We start from the raw sequence: 17,737 nt of genomic DNA, 5'->3' as shown, positions 1-17,737 counted from the left end.
TCATGCACACGTGTAGTTGCCGCTGTCTTGTAAATAAAGTTAAATGTGTCCACTAAGAAAAGTTGTCTGGAAGATCAACTCTATAAGAATCTTATTCTCATGCTTTCCTTCCAAACAGTGCTGACCTTTATTCTACTATTAACTTCTACTCTGGACCAATGCTTTGTTCTTCTAATACCACCATCCCCACTCTCTTTGCCTTGTGTTCCATGACATTTTCGTAAATAATCTCCCCTGCCCTTTAACCTATCCGTGACCTTCCCTTTTTTCTCCACCTGCCCCTCCCCTCTTTTTCAACAGCATAAAACATTTCTGCCTTTCTTCAGTTCAGAAAAGGAGTCATATTGGACTTGAAACATTGGGTGGAATTCTCCCATCCCACCCGCAGCAGGTTTTGTGGCGAGTGGTAGCGGAGAATCCAGCAAGAGTCAAAGAAATCAAAAATCTGTCATCGTAAAAACAGGTTGCAATTTTCCCAAAGGCGTTTTCATGGTGGGTCAGCTATCTCGCCACCTAGTGGTGCAAACGCCATTTGCATTCATTAGCATGTCATGAATGCTCATTAAGACAGCTGTTCGCTGGAATCTTACCATACCTTCCAATCTTCCGTAACACTAGTGGGAAATTACATTGGTATCAAACCCATTTGAAAAGGGATGGCATGCACAAGTCAGACCTCAATTCGCTGGTAACTTCGAGGTGATTGGAACATACCTGCCATAGCTAGCGCTGCAGTGGTCTTGTTGCAGTGAATGCCACTCTGCTGGGGCTGTAGGGTTGGACTGCTCTTTCTCTTTGCTTTCATTGTCCCAAGGAACACCACTATGCTGTGGTACTCATACAGGCCTCCACTTTCAGAGGCTAGCAATTCAATCGGGAGTGGGCTGTGAGGCGAGGGGTCGGGCTGACAAGCACGAGGGTGTCAACGAGGGAGGGAAAGCTGTGGAATGGTAGTCAGGGGGAAGGGTGAATATGAGGGGGGACTATCTGGGGTCACCCTCTAACCTCTTGTTGTTGCCAGAGTGAGCAGGAGTCTGCTTAGAAAGAAAGGAGGAAGACTTTTTTTTGCAAAAATATACTTTATTCATAAAATATCTTCAACCACATTCCAAACCATTTCAAAATCACCATTACCAAAGTACAATCAGGTTCAACTTTTACAACATGTATCACAAGGTGCATCAGTACAAACAATGAATATTACAATCATTTTCCGACATTCATTTTGAGCTGTACAGCCCGAGGGGCTCTACACAGTTCCCAGCCCCTCGGTGCACTGTGGCAGAAAGGTCTTAGGCAGCGACCCTTCCCTATTGGGCCTTTGCGGCAGCTGCCCCAAGCTTTAGTGCGTCCCTCAGCACGTAGTCCTGGACTTTGGAATGTGCCAGTCTGCAACACTCAGTCGGGGACAACTCTTTGCGCTGGGAGACCCACAAGTTTAGGGCAGACCAAAGAGCATCTTTCACTGAGTTGATGATCCTCCAGCTGCAGTTGATGTTTGTCTCGGTGTGTGTCCCTGGGAACAGCCCGTAGAGCACAGAGTCCTGTGTCACAGAACTGCTCGGGATGAACCTCGACAGAAACCACTGCATCTCGCTCCAGACCTTTTTAGCAAAGGCACAATCTACAAGGAGGTGAACAACGGTCTCTTCCCCACCATAGCCACCTTGAGGGCAACGTGCCGAGGGAGTGAGACTCCTGGTGTGTAGGAAGGATCTGACGGGGAGGGCCTTTCTCACCACCAGCCAAGCTACGTCTTGGTGCTTGTTGGAAAGTTCTGGCGATGAGGCATTCTGCCAAATGACTTTGACAGCCTGCTCGGGGAACCATCCCACAGGATCCACCTTCTCCTTTTCCCTCAGGGCCTCTAAGACGTTACGTGCCGACCACTGCCTGCTGGACTTGTGGTCAAAGGTGTTTCTCTGCATAAATTTTTCCACGAGGGACAGGTAGTACGGCATGGTCCAACTACTTGGAGCGTTCCGCGGCAGCGAGGCCAGACCCATCCTTCGCAACGCCGGGGACAGGTAGAACCTCAGCACGTAGTGACACTTGGTGTTTGCGTACTGAGGGTCTACGCACCGCTTGATGTAGCCACACACAAAGGTGGCCATCAGTATGAGGGCGATGTTGGGAATGTTTTTTCCCCCTTTATCTAGAGGCTTGTACATCGCGTCCCTGCGGACACGATCCATTTTCGACCTCCAGATAAAGCGGAAGATGGCTCGGGTGATCGCCACCACGCAGGAGTGTGGAATGGGCCAGACCTGCACCACGTACAGCAACAGCGAGAGTGCCTCACACCTGATGACCAGGTTCTTACCCGCAATGGAGAGGGACTGTCGCTCCCACATGCCCAGTTTCCTTTTCATCATAGACACTCGCTCCTTCCAGTTTCTAATGCATGCCCTGGTCCCTCCGAACCATATCCCCAGCACCTTCAGGCCTTTAGCCCTGACGGTGAAGGGGACAAAGGATCGGTCAGCCCAGTTCCCGAAGAACATGGCCTCGCTCTTCCCACGATTTACCTTGGCTCCTGAGGCCAGTTCGAACTGGTCGCAGATGTGGATCAGTCTGCGCACCGACAGCGGATCCGAGCAGTAGACGGCGACATCATCCATGTACAGGGAGGCTTTGATCTGAGTGCCTCCACTGCCTGGGATCATCACTCCTCTTATGCCCAGATGCTTCCTGATGGACTCAGCAAAGGGTTCTATGCAACACACGAAAAGAACAGGTGAGAGAGGACAGCCCTGCCTGAATCCAGATTTAATCGGAAAGCTATCTGATTCCCACCCATTGATTGAGACTGCACTACTGATGTTAGTGTAGAGTAGTTGGATCCAATTGCGAATTCCCTCCCCAAACCCCATTTTGGAGAGCACATCCACCATGTAGGTGTGCGATATTCTGTCAAAAGCCTTCTCCTGATCCAGGCCGATGAGGCAGGTATCCACACCCCTGTCCTGTACATAGGCAATCGTATCCCTGAGCAGCGCTAGGCTGTCAGAGATCTTCCTGCCCGGCACAGTGCAGGTCTGGTCAGGGTGGATCACCAATTCCAGAGCGGATTTGACCCGATTGGCGATGACCTTGGACAGAATCTTATAGTCCACATTCAACAGTGAAATGGGTTGCCAATTTCTAATTTCCTCCCTTCCCCCCTTGTGCTTGTAGATGAGGGTGATAATGCCTTTCCTCATGGATTCTGACATACTGCCGGCCAGGGGCATACTCTCGTACACTTCTAGCAGGTCTGGGCAGATCCAGTCCCACAGAGCCGAATACAACTCCACCGGCAAGCCGTCGCTTCCGGGAGTTTTACTCTTCTCGAAGGACTCAAGGGCCTTAGTCAGTTCGTCAGGAGTTTGCGGTTTGTCCAGGCTCTCCCGTGTACTGTCGTCTTAGACCTCCGTGATATAGGACAGGAAGGACTGGGAGGCCGTGCTGTCCGTGGGCTTCACGTCACACAATCCGGCATAAAAGGATTAGCTGATCCTCAGAATGTCGGACTGTGATGACTTTACTGAGCCGTCTTCTTCCTTCAGGCTGCTGATCACAGAGCTCTCTCTGTGTACCTTTTGGAAGAAGAAACGTGAGCATGTCTCGTCCTGCTCCACGAAGCGGACTCTGGAACGGAAGATGATCTTGGAGGCCTCTGAGGCAAAGAGCGAGGCTTGCTGGCTCTTTACCTCTTGGAGTTCCTCCTTGACATTGACCCCCATCGACTGCACCGGAGCAGATTCTGCATGTTTTTCTGGAGTCGGGACATTTCCCTCTGTTCCTTTCTAGCTTTCTGGGTGCCTTTGAGAATGAAAAACCTCTTGATGTTTCCCTTGATCGCTTCCCACCAGTGTGTCAGGGACTCAAAGAGGGGTTTCACGGTTCTCCAACCTTTGTAATCCCTCTTGAGCTCCTCAATGTTCTCTGGGGTCAGCAGTTGCACGTTTAGCTTCCATGTCCCCCCCTGCCCACCCTCTGGTCCTTCTCTAAGTGGCAAGAAAGAAAGGAGGAAGACCTCCTTGCGACGAAAGCCACTGAAAGCCAATGGTTTCATGAGCACTGTTAAAGGGCTACTCAGAACTTAGTGGCTACACATCACAGTCACATGGGAATGTAGAATTTGAGAATGCAGGCAATAGTGAGGGAGGCACAGCTGTATCAGATATGGCATTCCATCAATAAAAGCCTGTCACGTGTTTACCAGATTTGACGCTCCTAATGGCCCAAAAGGCATCCACTCATTGACCCTGAACAACTGATTGGTCATTAATATGCCACATCAGAGATTGTAGCAGAGCTAGGTTGGGTCACTCATCTCACTTAAACTTTAGCATCCCACACAGGGCTCATGATGTTACATATCTCCGGTGCCATCTTGGTCACCTTGATCTGTGTGCTAGATCAGGAACAAGATGGCATGAAAGTAGGGCAGGAAAAACTAAGGACCCTTACAGTCTCAAAATGTGTCATCCTCTGAGCTTTGTTTTTGTGTCCTTTAAATCATTAATGTCTTCAATATTTCCCTTCAGGGAGAAGGCAAAAGCAGATAAGGATCCAAGGCTCAATGTTGCCTTTGTCAGGGTCCTAATGCAATGCAGGAGGCAAAGGAGGGAGAGGCAACTCCATGGGCAGCTCCAGCAAGAAGGACTTGGTCAAATGGAGTGAAAACATGGACAGGAGGGTCAGGAGGAGAGACCCAGGCGACAGGGTCAACTCACCAGACCTAGGGTTTATCGTCCAAGTGTCTCCTATTTACAGATGAGTGAGACGCAAAGCCATGCACCCCTGTGCTTGTCCTGAGATCTGGTACATCATATATGCCACATTCTTTGTGAAGACCTGATGCCACGTGGAGTTGGAGGGTATCCCTGCCAGTGACTTTGAAGGTGACAACTGGACTCAATTTCTTGGCCTCTGGTGCTTTCCAAGGAACAACAGGCAAGCTGTGCAGCATCACTCAGCCCACAACACACCAATGCATAAAGGAGGTCACAGAGACCCTTTACAGGAAGGCCCATTATCTCAGGTTTGCTCTGGACAAAGATAACCAGGCTGCAAGATTCACTGGCTTCATCACTATCTCAGGCTTACCAAGAGTGCAGGGTGCAATAGACTGCACCCATGTGGCTATACAGATTCCATGTCAATAGGCACTAATGTTTATAAACCACAAAGGCTACCATTCCATCAGTGTACAACTGGTGTGTGACCACCAGAAGCACATACTGCACATTTGTGCATGGTACCCTGGGAGTTGCCATGACTCCTACAACCTGAGTCACTTCCAGGTGCATGAGATTTTCGAGGGGCCATTACGTCTGCAGGGATGGCTGCTTGGGGATAAGGGGTACCCACTTAAAAGCTGGATGATGACAATGGTGTGTCACCCTTGGAGTCGTTCTGAGGAGAGGTACAAAGCTGCTCACAGCTTCACACGCTCCCTTATAGAGCAGACCATGGGGCTTCTGAAAATGTATTTCAGATGCTTGGACCGCTCAGGTGGCTTACTCCAATGCATTCCCAACAGGGTTTCTCGTATCATTGCAGTGTGTTGCACCCTTCGCAATCTGGCTATGTAAAGAGGTGACCCCCTGCCAAAAGATGAGCTGGAAGAGGATGAAGTTCTGGAGGCCCAGGAACCTCAGGAGGCTGCTGATGGTCAGTATGAGCACGATCATGCCATGGAGGAAGGAAGACATGGGAGATGTGCCCGTGATACGTTAATCGCTGACAGGTTCCAGGAAGGGCAAAGTCAAGTGAAGGAATATGGCCACATCTCTCCTAGCCCTCAATGCCATCTTCTTTCAACTCTGGGGATGTCCACCCACTTGCAGCAAGAATGAGTCCTGCATTCACACTTCTGGCCTCACAAATCACCAGGCCATGACCTCTGTTTTGGCCTATGGGGCCCTTTGAGTGAGCTCACTCTGAGAACTGAGAGCCCACTTAGAAACAAGAGCGATGCGAGAGAAGACTTGAAGCCTTCGCTGCCACCTAATGATGCAAACACTGCTGCAACTGAGATGTGGACATGCCTAGGGATCTCCTCCTCCCATGTATGTCGTTTCTTCTGCCACTACTACTGAGGAGGCACAAATGCTGCTAGATTATCAATGCTGATGAGCTGCCCTCACTCAATGGGGTTCTTTGAGGAAGAAGGGTTAGAAACGCTTACATCACACACCTCCAATAAAAATTTAAACACATCTCCCTGACATATCACAAGGGGTGTGGATATTAGTTCAACTGAGGTTGACATCACAGGACTGTGAATCTCACAGTGGGACAGTATCACTGAGTGGGAGGAAGGCTAAACCTCGAAATAAGAGGACTCCAAAGTACAAAATCACAACACCTTCAGTTGACAGGAACATTCACATAACCATCAAATGTATTAACAAAAGTGCAATTTAGTTACATGTCTAGCACACCCGTGACCCAAAAGTGACATCAATTTTTCTTAACTTTTCTAACTCTGGCATTACTCCTGGGAGCAGCCCCGACATCTGCAGAAGAGGTGGAGGCAGTCTGCTGACTGCTTTGTACTGATGTCTGTGATGACCTTGGCGGACATCCTCTGGTGGCCCGTGGCCTGGAGGGCCCCTGCCCAATAAGGGTCACTTGCTCAGGGGCAGAAGTGCCCTCAGCCTAAGAGGCTGGAATGGCTGGGGTCACAGGCAGAGGGGGCTGTGAGTGGCTGTACACTCTTGGAGTGTCTTGAGAGGAGGCTCTCAGGGTATCTGGCTGACACTCATCCTCCCTGTGGGTGCCCAGGGACCCTGCCCTGACCCCTGCAGGAGGTGGTGCACCCGGAGGGAGGTCAAGGTGCCTCGTCGTCATATCACCTACATCCTGATGGTGCCCACCAGGGTGTGTGGCCACGGAGAGCAGGCGCGAGGACAAAGTCGGCAAGACTTTGCTGGACAACCCACTAATGGTTGCATGAAACCCCTGAAAAGAGTAGCCATTTGAGTGCATGATGCCATGATGAGAGTTTGATATTAGAGGGTGTTGAAGGATGACTTACCCTGACTGAGCGGATGAGATCATTCATCCTCTTCCTGCATTGGGTGGCATTTTGGGCGCAGGTGTCAGTGGTGCTGACCTGCTCCGCTACGGTGTTCCAGGCCCGAGAGGTGAGGCTGCTGTGCTTCCTGCAGCCAGCCATGCGGTAGAACATGTGCTGTTGTTCCTGCACCCATCTGACCAAGGCCCAGAGGGCCTTGTGGGTGAAATCGGGTGCCAACTTCGTCCTGAGGCTCTTGGCATTTCTCTTATGAGTTGCAGACATCTCTGGTGGGCTGGAGAGATTGAGATTGTGTTGGACAGGCGTTTAAATATGGCACCCAGACCTTCGAACCCAACAGCTGACGGCGGGTGGATGAATCAGCTCTCGACCTGCCAGATGATTCGGAGTGAAATGCGCCCCTGCATGAGTAGTGAGGCTCCAAGCGCAGAATCGGGCGTGAGTTGCCACTGTTCTGGACACTGCCGAAACCACCCACCATCGCACTTAGTTTCATTTTGAGAGAATTCTGCCCATTAATCCTGTTTCTCTCTCCACAGGTGCTGCCAGAACTGCTGAGTTTTTCCAGCACTTCCTGTTTTTATTTCAGATCTCCAGCATTGCAGCGTTTTGCTTTTATTGTATGCTTTCCCATGTGTCTACCGCATTTTATGCTGTGCTTGTATTTTTTTCCTTTTGATTATAATGCTTATCCTGGATAAGTTTTGATGGCGTTAGGAGTTATTTCAATAGACTTCCACTTCCTCCAGGCATATTAACCAGGTTTCCTTTTTATGAATTTTCTATTGACTCGAAACAGTTATATAGCTCATGTACTGCTGCCATAATGAGATCATTATTGAAGTAACTTCTAAGTTTTGGAAGATTTAGGATTTTCCCTGGGAGTGAGTGAAATCGAAATATCTTGCTAGTCTCTAATAAGAGCAGTAATTAGTCAATTAGATTATAGAAAGAAGTGAACTTTAAATCATTTTGTGAAGCAGTGAATCATAATGTTGTTCAACCACATTATGTAACTTCTTTGTACTACTTATGCATTGTCTTTCTTATTAAACTGTCAGAATATTCATAAGCAGGAGACAGAATAATATCCTAATAAGGGTGACAGCAAGATGACAGGTTGACAGAATAACATTAAATGCATGTCACTGTTTCTGTGCCTTGCCTTCCATAAGGTTAGGGCTGTGTTTTGCACGTTAATGGAGCTTTTTCTGTCTTTATTGTCACAGCTTCCTGCCAGCTTAAACATTCCTGGCTTTGTTGGCTGCATTGAACTGGCCACACTTAATGATGACATAATCAGCCTCTACAACTTCAAGCAGATATACAAACTGAACACAACAACCAACCGACCCTGTACAAGGTAAACAGATCACTGTATTTGTCACACTCTGGCAAGGCATGGCGTTTTCACTTTTGTAGCACCAGGGACAGCATCTTCGGTTGGATGTGGGGTGGGGATCAGGAGAAGGGAGCACAGACCCATGATCTTGTATCACCGACCATTGTGCCAGTTTGTGCCGCGTTCCGTTTTTAAAGAGGCCAGGTCAGGGTCAGAGTGGCTATTTGCCACTTGTGGGCAGGTAGTCAATTTAGGCCAATTAAGACCCCTTTCTCTTGCAGACTGAGATTTCCAATTGGCATGCTGGCTTTGCACATTGGGCTGAAACAGTGCCAATGTGTCAAGGCAACCTCAGCAGAAAAGCAGGGGCCACAATTAATCCTACAAGGGACCCCCCACCTGCACCCATCATGGGCACAGCTGCAGCCGCTGGCCGCCCTGTGGAGATATTGCTCCTCCACAATCGTGGCCAAGCAGCTGTGGCCATTTAGAATTTAAAAGTAAAACTGGCCTCTTCAGAGGAGGAGGACTCTGTGTTGAGGTGCCCTCTCTCTCTCTCTCCATCTCAAATGAGCAGCTTCCACCTCCGCTGGTGGGGCTGCCAATGTAGCCGTGCTGGGGGGTCTCCCAAGAGCCCTTCAGCCTTGGGACCCACCTTGAGGACAGTGAGCCTGCTCCCTGCCATTAATTGGCTGACACATTAAAAATTGAGGTTGGAATGTGAGCCAGAATCCATTTTAATCAATCTTAATCTTATAATAAGATATAGCTTGCACTTCTGATAGTCAAGAATATTAAATTGGTGAGAAGCTTAGCTGCACAGACCAGACAGGCCCAGCTTCAGTTCCCAATTAGTTGATATTGGCTCGGATGGCATTAAGTTCTGGCATTTGGTTTCAGTGCACCTCCTTCAGTGTCAAGGTGCTTGTCACCCAAGGGCTGCCCTCACTACCCCCACCCATGCTATCACCACACAGCCCCCACCTCCCCACCCTGCACCGGGTCTCTGTCTCTCCCCAAGGTCATGTGCTTTCTTCTCCTGCAAGGAGTGAAAGCAAAGAGTTCAAAGTTATGAGTTAGAAGTGGCTTGTGTGGCTAGGAGGGAGATACATCACCTGTGGAGGGTGGCAGTGAAACTGCAAGAGGGCAAGGGGATGATGGTGAATGTGAGTGTTGGCTGGGTATGTGAGGAGATGGCTGGATAGAGAGGAGCGAGCGGAGCTGCCAGGTGTGTTGTTCTGAGTCATACTGTACAGGAAATGCTAGGCAATGAAGGTGATTTGCCTTCCTAATTGCTTGCTGTACCTGCCTGTTTTCTTTCATTGGCTGGTGTACAAGGACACCCAGATCCCTTTGTACATCCACATTTCCCGATATATCACCATTTAGATAATTCTCTGCCTTTCTGTTTTTCGCACTGAAGTGTATAACTTCACATTTATTCATGTTATACTGCATCTGCCATGTGTTTGCCCACACACACAACTTGTCTAAATTGCCCTGAAGCCTCCTTGCATCCTCCTCACAACTCAAAACCCCACCCAGTTTTGTGTCATCAGCAAACTTAGAAATATTACATTTAGTTCCCTCACCCAAGTCATTTATATATATCGTGAGTAGCTGGAGCCCAAGCACTGATCCCTGCAGTACACTACTAGTCACCGCCTGCCACCTGGAAAAAGATCCATTTGTTCCCACTTTCTGTTTCCAGTCTGTCAACCAATTCTCAATCCATGTCAGTATATTACCCCCAATCCCATGTGCATTAATTTTGCTCACTAGCCTCTTATGTGGGGCCTTTTAAAAAGACTTCTTGAAATCCAAATACACCACATCCACTGGTTCTCCCTTATCTATTCTACTAGTTACATTCCTAAAAAACTCCAGTAGATTAGTTAAGCATGATTTCCCTTTCATAAACCCATACTGACTTTGTCTAATCCCATTAATGCTTTCCAAGTGTTCTGTTACCACATTTTTTTATAATAGACTGTAGCATTTTCCCCATTACTGATGTTAGGCTAACTGGTCTGTAATTCTCTGTTTTTTCTCTCCCTCCTTTTTTAAATAGTGGGGTTACATTTGCCACCCTCCAATCTGTAGGAACTGTTCCAGAGTCTATAGAATTTTGGAAGATGACCACCAATGCATCCAATATTTCCAGGGACACTTCCTTTAGTACTCTGGGATGTAGATTACCAGGCCCTGAGGATTTTTCAGCCTTTAATCCCATTATTTCTCTAGCACCAATTTTTTTATTAATACTGATTTTCTTCAATTCCTCCCTCTCACAAGACCCTTGGTTCCCTAACATTTCTGGGAAATTACTTATGTCCTCTTTTGTGAAGACAGGACCTAAATATGTGTTCAATTCTTCTGCCATTTCTTTGTTCCCCATTATAATTTCCCCCATTTCTGACTGTAAGGGACCTACATTTGTCTTCACTAATCTTTTTCTCTTCACATATTTATAGAAGCTTTTGCAATAGTTTTTATGTTCCTTGCAAGTTTATTCTCACACTCCATTTTCCCCTTCTTAATCAATCTTTTTGTTCACTTTTGCTAAATTCTAAACTGCTCCCAATCCTCAGGTTTGCTGCTTTTTCTGGCAATTTTACATGCCCCCTCTTTGGATCTAATAGTATCCCTAATTTCTTTTGTAAGCCATGGTTGAGCTACCTTTCCTATTTCATTTTTGCGCTAGGCAGGAATGAATAACTGTTGTAATTCATGCATACGTTACTTAAATATTAGCCATTGCCTATCCACTGTCAACCTTTTTAGTAAGGTTTCCCAATCCATCATTGCCAGCTTGCACCTCATACCCTCGCAGTTCACTTTATTTAGGTTCAGGACCCTAGTTTCGGATTCAACTTCTTCACTCTCCATCTTAATGAACGATTCTATCATTTTATGGTCAATCTTCCCCCAAGGGACCCCGCACAACAAGATTGTTAATTAATCCTTTCTCATTGCACAATACCCAGTCTAGGATAGCCTGCTCTCTAACTGGTTCCTCAACATATTGGTCTAAAAAACCATTACGTACACACTCCGGGAAACCCTCCTCCACAGTATTATTGCTAGTTTGGTTTGTCCAATCTATGTAGATTAAAGTCACCCATGATTACAGTTGTACCCTTATTGTATGTGTCATTAGTTTCCTGTTTAATGCTTTCTTTTACATCTCCATTACTGTTTGGGGGCCTATAGACAACCCCTACCTATGTTTTCCGCCCCTTGGTGTTTCTTATCTCCACCCAAACAGATTCCACATCATGATTTTCCGAGCCAATATCCTTCTTCACTATTGCGTTGATTTCCTCCTTTACCAAAAATGCTACCCCATCTTCCTTTCCTATTTGTCTGTCCTTCCTAAATATTGAATACCCCTGGATGTTCAGTTCTCATCCTTGGTCACCCTGCAGCCATGTCTCCATAATTACAACTATAACATAACAGTTTATATCTATTTGCACTGTTGATTTATTTCTTATTGTGAATGCTCTGCACATTAATATACAATGCTGTTAGACTTGTTTTTTTAACCTTGTTAGTCATCTTAGCTTTACTTTGTACTATGGCCGCATTTGTTTTTTGCCCTTGTGTTTTCTGCCTTCCACTTTTGCTTCTTACCTTTCTGTCTTTCATTTCTATCCCTGTTTCCCCCTCCTCCATCCCTCTGCTCAGGTTCCCACCCCACTGCCATTCTAGTTTAAACCCTCCCCGACCGCACTAACAAACACCCTGCAGTCAGGACAGGCTGCTGACACTTTCATCATTTCTACATGGAAGTGCAATCAGTGATGTAGAGATGGTACCTGCTTTGTTAAGATACAATTCTGTATCTTAATTGTACGATACAATTCTGAAGGGGCATAACAGGGTAGATGTTGAGAGGATGTGGAAGAATCTAGAACTAGGGGAAAATAAGGCACCTCCCATTTAAGACAGAGATGAGGTGGAGTTTCTTCTCTCAGAGGGCCACTAGTGTTTGGAATTCTCTCCCCCAGCGAGCAGTGGAGGCTGGGTCATTGCATATATTCAAGGCTGGATTAGACAGGTTTTTAATCGACAAGGGTGTCAAGTGTTATGGAGGGGCAGACAGGAAAGTGGAGTTGAGGTCACATCAGAGTAGCCATAATCTTAGGGACTAGCAGAGCAGGCTTGAGGGGCCAAATGGCTGACTCTTGCTCCTGTTTCTTATGTTTTTATGTAAGCCATCAGGTAGCCTTCAGGAGAGGAGATTGGCCAGCAAAACAGCAAGATAAATGTGTGTATGTATGTACCCACTGTACCGACCTAATTACTGAGTAGTTTAGTTCTTGGAAAATTATTCCCATATTGTCAAGCAGAGAATTAATCGATAAAAATTATTTTTGAAGGAACTGTTGTTAGTAATATGCTTAAGGAACTAATTATTCAATCAGAGCCTCAACATTGCGTTTAATTGGTATATGTGACCCCACTAAAGCAACAGAATGCCCTTTTCAACCATTCTGTCTTGTCAGTTTCAAATCAATTCCATGCAATTACAATTTGTCAAGCTGCTGTTTCTGTGCACTTTCAAGATGTTGCATCATCTGGCTAAAATCCCTTGCAGGAAAGGAATTATCCAGACTATGATGGTATTACAGAAAAACAGCTGGTGCAATATGCTTTCTGTTACGGATATGATTAAAAGCGCACATTATAATGGACAATACAACATTAATTATCAATGAATTTGAATAGAAAATGGGGTGATGATGTAATATTCTAGTGTTACAGCGTTTTGAGCAATGGAACATAGAGCATGGAATCAATCCTACAGTTTCCATATAACTGATACCCAATATGACGAAGACTTCGAGGAAGATGCTTTCCCACAGGAAGAGAGAAATAAATTGAAGGATCAATCACTCTAGGTTGAATTTCACCTCCAGGCTTTTGACTCAAGAATGAGATTGGCTCAACCCGAGTAGGAAAGTGCATACCTGCCGTCTCAGTCAGTACATACTACATAGCAATCAAGGTGGAGCAAAAATTAGAAAATAAGTGACAAGTCTAAAAATGATTTAAAGAATTCAAACATTTGTATCATTCATATGATAAAATATGAGCCCCGGCACAATTTAAAAAGATGTAAGTTGGGCACAATGGCCCCATTATTTATCGTGAGGCTGGGGAAAAGCAGGGACACATGTTTTGGGGGGCAAAGATGGAAATGCCAGGAATTGGAGGTCCTGCCAAATTTAACAGCTTGGCCCCTTGAGCATTTGATTTACTCCGTTGCCCACCTGGCAGCCAGCTGATTGAGAGCCAACTGTCAGATGGGAAAACCAGCCACATCCAGCAATCTGAAATGACTGGGGCATGGTCAGGGTAGGGGTGCAGGGTGTGGTGAGCACATGGAGCACAACAGCATAGAGACAAGAAAGAAAAGATCAGTGCATTGCGGTGAGTTGTCAGAAGGTGGAGGGGAGGAAGGCAGAGAGGGTGCCAGGAGATTGCAGGCGGGGAGCTATCCGCCTGAAGTTCGTGGCCGCAGGTTTGCTTGTTGGGCTGGACAAAGTGCTCATGTCCTCCTGGCACACAGGCAGTACTTTAAAAAACACTTGCACTTCCCTTTGGTTGCTACGTTTCCCAAGCCTTGGGAAGCCCAGCCATCCAATGTTAAATTTAAATGGTGACTCAAGTCTGAGGAGCGGAGCCTCATTCACATATAATACTAATCACAGCCCCGCCTCTTCAGATTGCACACCCACAAACCCACCATGCTTAAGCTGGCAGTAGAAGCGTTCACTACAGATTTTACACGTCAACTTAAAACCACCCACCCATCAACACCCGCCCCCATCCCCTCCCAACCCTTTTCCTTCCATCATGTTGGGGTTAAAATTGCACCCAAAGGGTGGAATCTTCAGAAGGCAAGGAAGGAGCCTGAAAATTAGATGGGTTGACACTGGGACTGAAACCTGACACCTTCTCGCCTCCACCGGTAATAAATTTTGGGCGGGATGGTCCTTGCTGGACCTTCCTGCCTCACCTCCACTTGAGACCCTTGTGGCCAATTAACACCCATTTAAGGGCCTCTTCCCACCTCCGCTACAATTTTCACAGCTCCAGGAAAATCTGCCAACGTGTGGCCTGCACAACTAGTTAAACTGGAGAATCTCTCAATCTGCATGACCAAGGCCACGGACATGGGGTAGGAGGGGTGGCCTGAGAGGCACACCCCTGCCCTTGCTACCAACCCCCATAGAACACCTCTCGCCATGACCCCCATCCCACAAGAACCCCCTACCCATCAGCACTTACCTTTTTCCTGGGTTGCTCTACGATCCGAGGACTCTGGGGTTCAGGAGGTGCGGGAGGGGGGGGCGGGTGAGGGTGTTGTTCCAACAATAGCTGCGTCCTCCTCCGTAGCACTGCTGAGTACAAGAGCTACCATCCTCTAATTGGCCAGCAGCTCTCGGTGGGCAAGATGTCGTATCCCAGGGTCCTCAGTTGGGAGGAAGGCCCCCTGCAGTCCCCTTAAGTGCCTGATGAGCAGAAGATATGGCAGGCCTGAATCCTAAGAGTCAGCTCGGGTGTATCACCGTTATTTCAGGCAGCACACGAGACAGTTGCTGGCCCACTATTTCCGAATTCCAGTGAGGAAGAGATAGCAGCCTGTGGTGGGGCAATGTCATCATAATGGTAGCTGGGGGTTGTGTGGGTGAGGTGGAAGCAATTACAGCTCAGAGCTGCCACAGATTCAAGTAATGCAGAAACTTCACTAATGTTGTCACACGTGAGGTTAATGAGCTCTGCCAGCACTCCTGTCATCTGCTACTGATGCTGGGAAGGCAACCTCACTACCTGTACGTAGGTTGATGTCTGTCAAACCATGAGATCTGAATCTGCTACTAGAGGCAACTGCAGAAAAGCTGAGACCTCATCCAGTACCTGTTCCAACCTTCCTAATTTTGTTCACTTGCTCAGCTGGTACAATGTCAGCCAGACGATTAGATTCTGCCCTGCAGTCAAGGATGAGAACGAGGGAGAGGCAGTTCAATGGTGGTTTAGTTCTTTAAAATGCTAAAGCAAATACAAGTACTACTTTGCATCTACTCACCTGCAGAGGGCACAGGCCCACAAACCTTGCCATTGCCCACTATCACTGCAGCTTTCTGACCCATCAGGCTGAGTACTTGCTCCTTGAATGCAGTGTGCTACCTTAAACCTAGGATCCCTGTCACTGAAAGGCTGCCTCTTTTTGATATTCTGTGTAATTACAAAATTAACAGCATTAAGAAAAAGCAGGTTTCTAAAGGGAATCTCCCAGGAGGCAATGGCCAGCTGAATTACCAGGGAAGACAAGTATCTAAAGGACCCTATAAAATGAAAACAGTGAGGAGAAGATCAGGTGGAAGAGTTAGAGAGCTATTGAACCATGGTGCGCTGAATTAAATCAATTAAATTCAAAGCATCCAAAAATGTTAGTCACATTATAAAGGTTCTCTTATTTATTTCTGTGACTGCTAATACTTTCTGTCTCATGATATTGTGAATGAAGTATTTTGAATAATGAGGTGATACAGAAACAGCATATTGCATGCTCAAAGCAATATGCCATGTTGTGCAATGAAGTAACATGAATACATTTGCACCTGCGATTCATTATGGGCAGGATTTCCCCCCCACCGTCAGGGGCGAAGTTGAAGGACGGCCGCGCACAGGCGCCCCCAATCGGGGGCACGGTGCCATTTTACGTGGGCGGGCCAATTAAGGCCCACCCAGTGTGACATCTGCACGGAAGTGCTATACACTCCCTGTGCAGGCAGGGGGGGGAAATCCCAAAATCGAGAGTGCGCTCTTTCGCGCATGCGCACGAAAGAGCACATTCATCTCCCTGAGGCTAAGTGCAGCCTCAGGGACATCGGCTCTAAATGTAAAAAAGCTAAAAATTGAAAAATGAAATTTCCTTAACACTGTCACATGAGTTAGGATATGCCCATAATTTTTACAAAAACCTTATTAAAATTTTTTAAAACCTACATGAATCCTCATCCCGCCCGTGAATGAGGTTTCATGCTTTTTCTAATTCCCGCTGGGGCTCCTGGCCTGCCCACCAACCTTAATGTTAGACAGCCAGGTCCACTACTAAGTTCAATTACTCTGTCATTGGCCTCAGTTGGCCACTGACAGGTCAGTAGGTGCGCAGCTGACTTTGCTGCGCCCCCACCTATCGGAAAATTTAAATGGGGTGCAGTGACGTCGGGAGTTCTGCCCGATATCACCACATGCCATTTTATGTGTCGTTGAGCGGGCCCCGTCCCCTGCTCGCCGACAGGGAAATCCTACCTATGAGCATTTTTCCATCTTGCTTGTAAGGGAAATAATTGAGTGTAGGCTTCCCCCAAGGGAGATGAAAAATGATTCCAAGATTCTGATCACCAGTGATCAGATCAAGTGCACAATTGGCAGGGACTTGAAGTATGTCACCTGAAATCCTATTTAGCCTGATGATGTTATCCATCTCTGATGGGGGAACTGGAGGAGGAGATAAATTTACTGATGGTGAAGATTAACAAGAATAAAACATAATATTCATTATAGGGTTGCATATTTGCAAAAGTAATAGAAATGTGTTATCATCTGTTACTACTGTTGCACAGATCATTTCAATCCACATGTGTTTCATTCCTTTCTCCTCTTGAATTATTTGTAGGTACAGACTCTCTTTTGCCCAGAGTAGGACAGCAAATTTCTTCTTTGACGGCTCAGGCTATGCTTTTGTGCGTAACATACAAAGGAGAGGGAAATTCAACATAGCGACTCGGTTCAATCTGGACATTCGCACACCAGCTGACAGTGCCCTCCTGTTACTGATGGTGAAAGGGGTAAGGACAACCAGCACCATGCAGGAATAATTTAATAATGGCATTTATTTTGATTCTTTAGAAAGTAAAATACAATTAACCAAAAAGAAAAATAACAGGGAAACTTTATCAAATTATGCTCTAGGCACAGAACTTCATACACCGAGAGTGTGTTAAGGAAATTTGAGCATAAAGGTTAGTGTTGCATGGAATTTTCCATCCAATATTGAATAATAGAAATTAAAATTAATAGATGGAAAATCCTGTGGTTGAATTCCCGATTTGTGTTCTCAGAGCCTGAAATTAAATTTCATAAAATCCTCCTCGCATACTTAAATATCTTGTGATTCATTTAAATTCATTGTGCTATTGAATAATGTGAACATTTAGTATACTAATCCACCCCACCATCTGTCATTAATTTGTGTTTAGCAACCGGATTAATGTTGGCCTGTCAGCAGAATGAATATGGAAATCACAAAATTCTGCTTGTGATTTTACCATTGATCATTTTTGTGC

The 17,737-nt window shown here is 46.5% G+C and overlaps 1 protein-coding gene across 2 annotated transcripts in view; it reads left to right on the top strand.

Annotated features, from left to right (window-relative positions):
* lama4 (laminin, alpha 4) overlaps positions 1-17,737 on the top strand; it is a 216,703-nt gene that overhangs the window by 136,383 nt on the left and 62,583 nt on the right. For both annotated transcript variants that reach the window (XM_078542209.1, XM_078542210.1), the window contains exons 24-25: positions 8,260-8,393; positions 17,068-17,239. In XM_078542209.1, coding sequence (XP_078398335.1) covers positions 8,260-8,393; positions 17,068-17,239 — 306 coding nt within the window. The remainder of the gene's footprint in view (positions 1-8,259; positions 8,394-17,067; positions 17,240-17,737) is intronic.

Source organism: Cetorhinus maximus, chromosome 5 (genome assembly GCF_964194155.1).
Source record: "Cetorhinus maximus chromosome 5, sCetMax3.hap1.1, whole genome shotgun sequence".
Lineage (NCBI taxonomy): Eukaryota > Metazoa > Chordata > Chondrichthyes > Lamniformes > Cetorhinidae > Cetorhinus > Cetorhinus maximus.
This window is presented reverse-complemented; position numbering and strand designations above follow the sequence as displayed.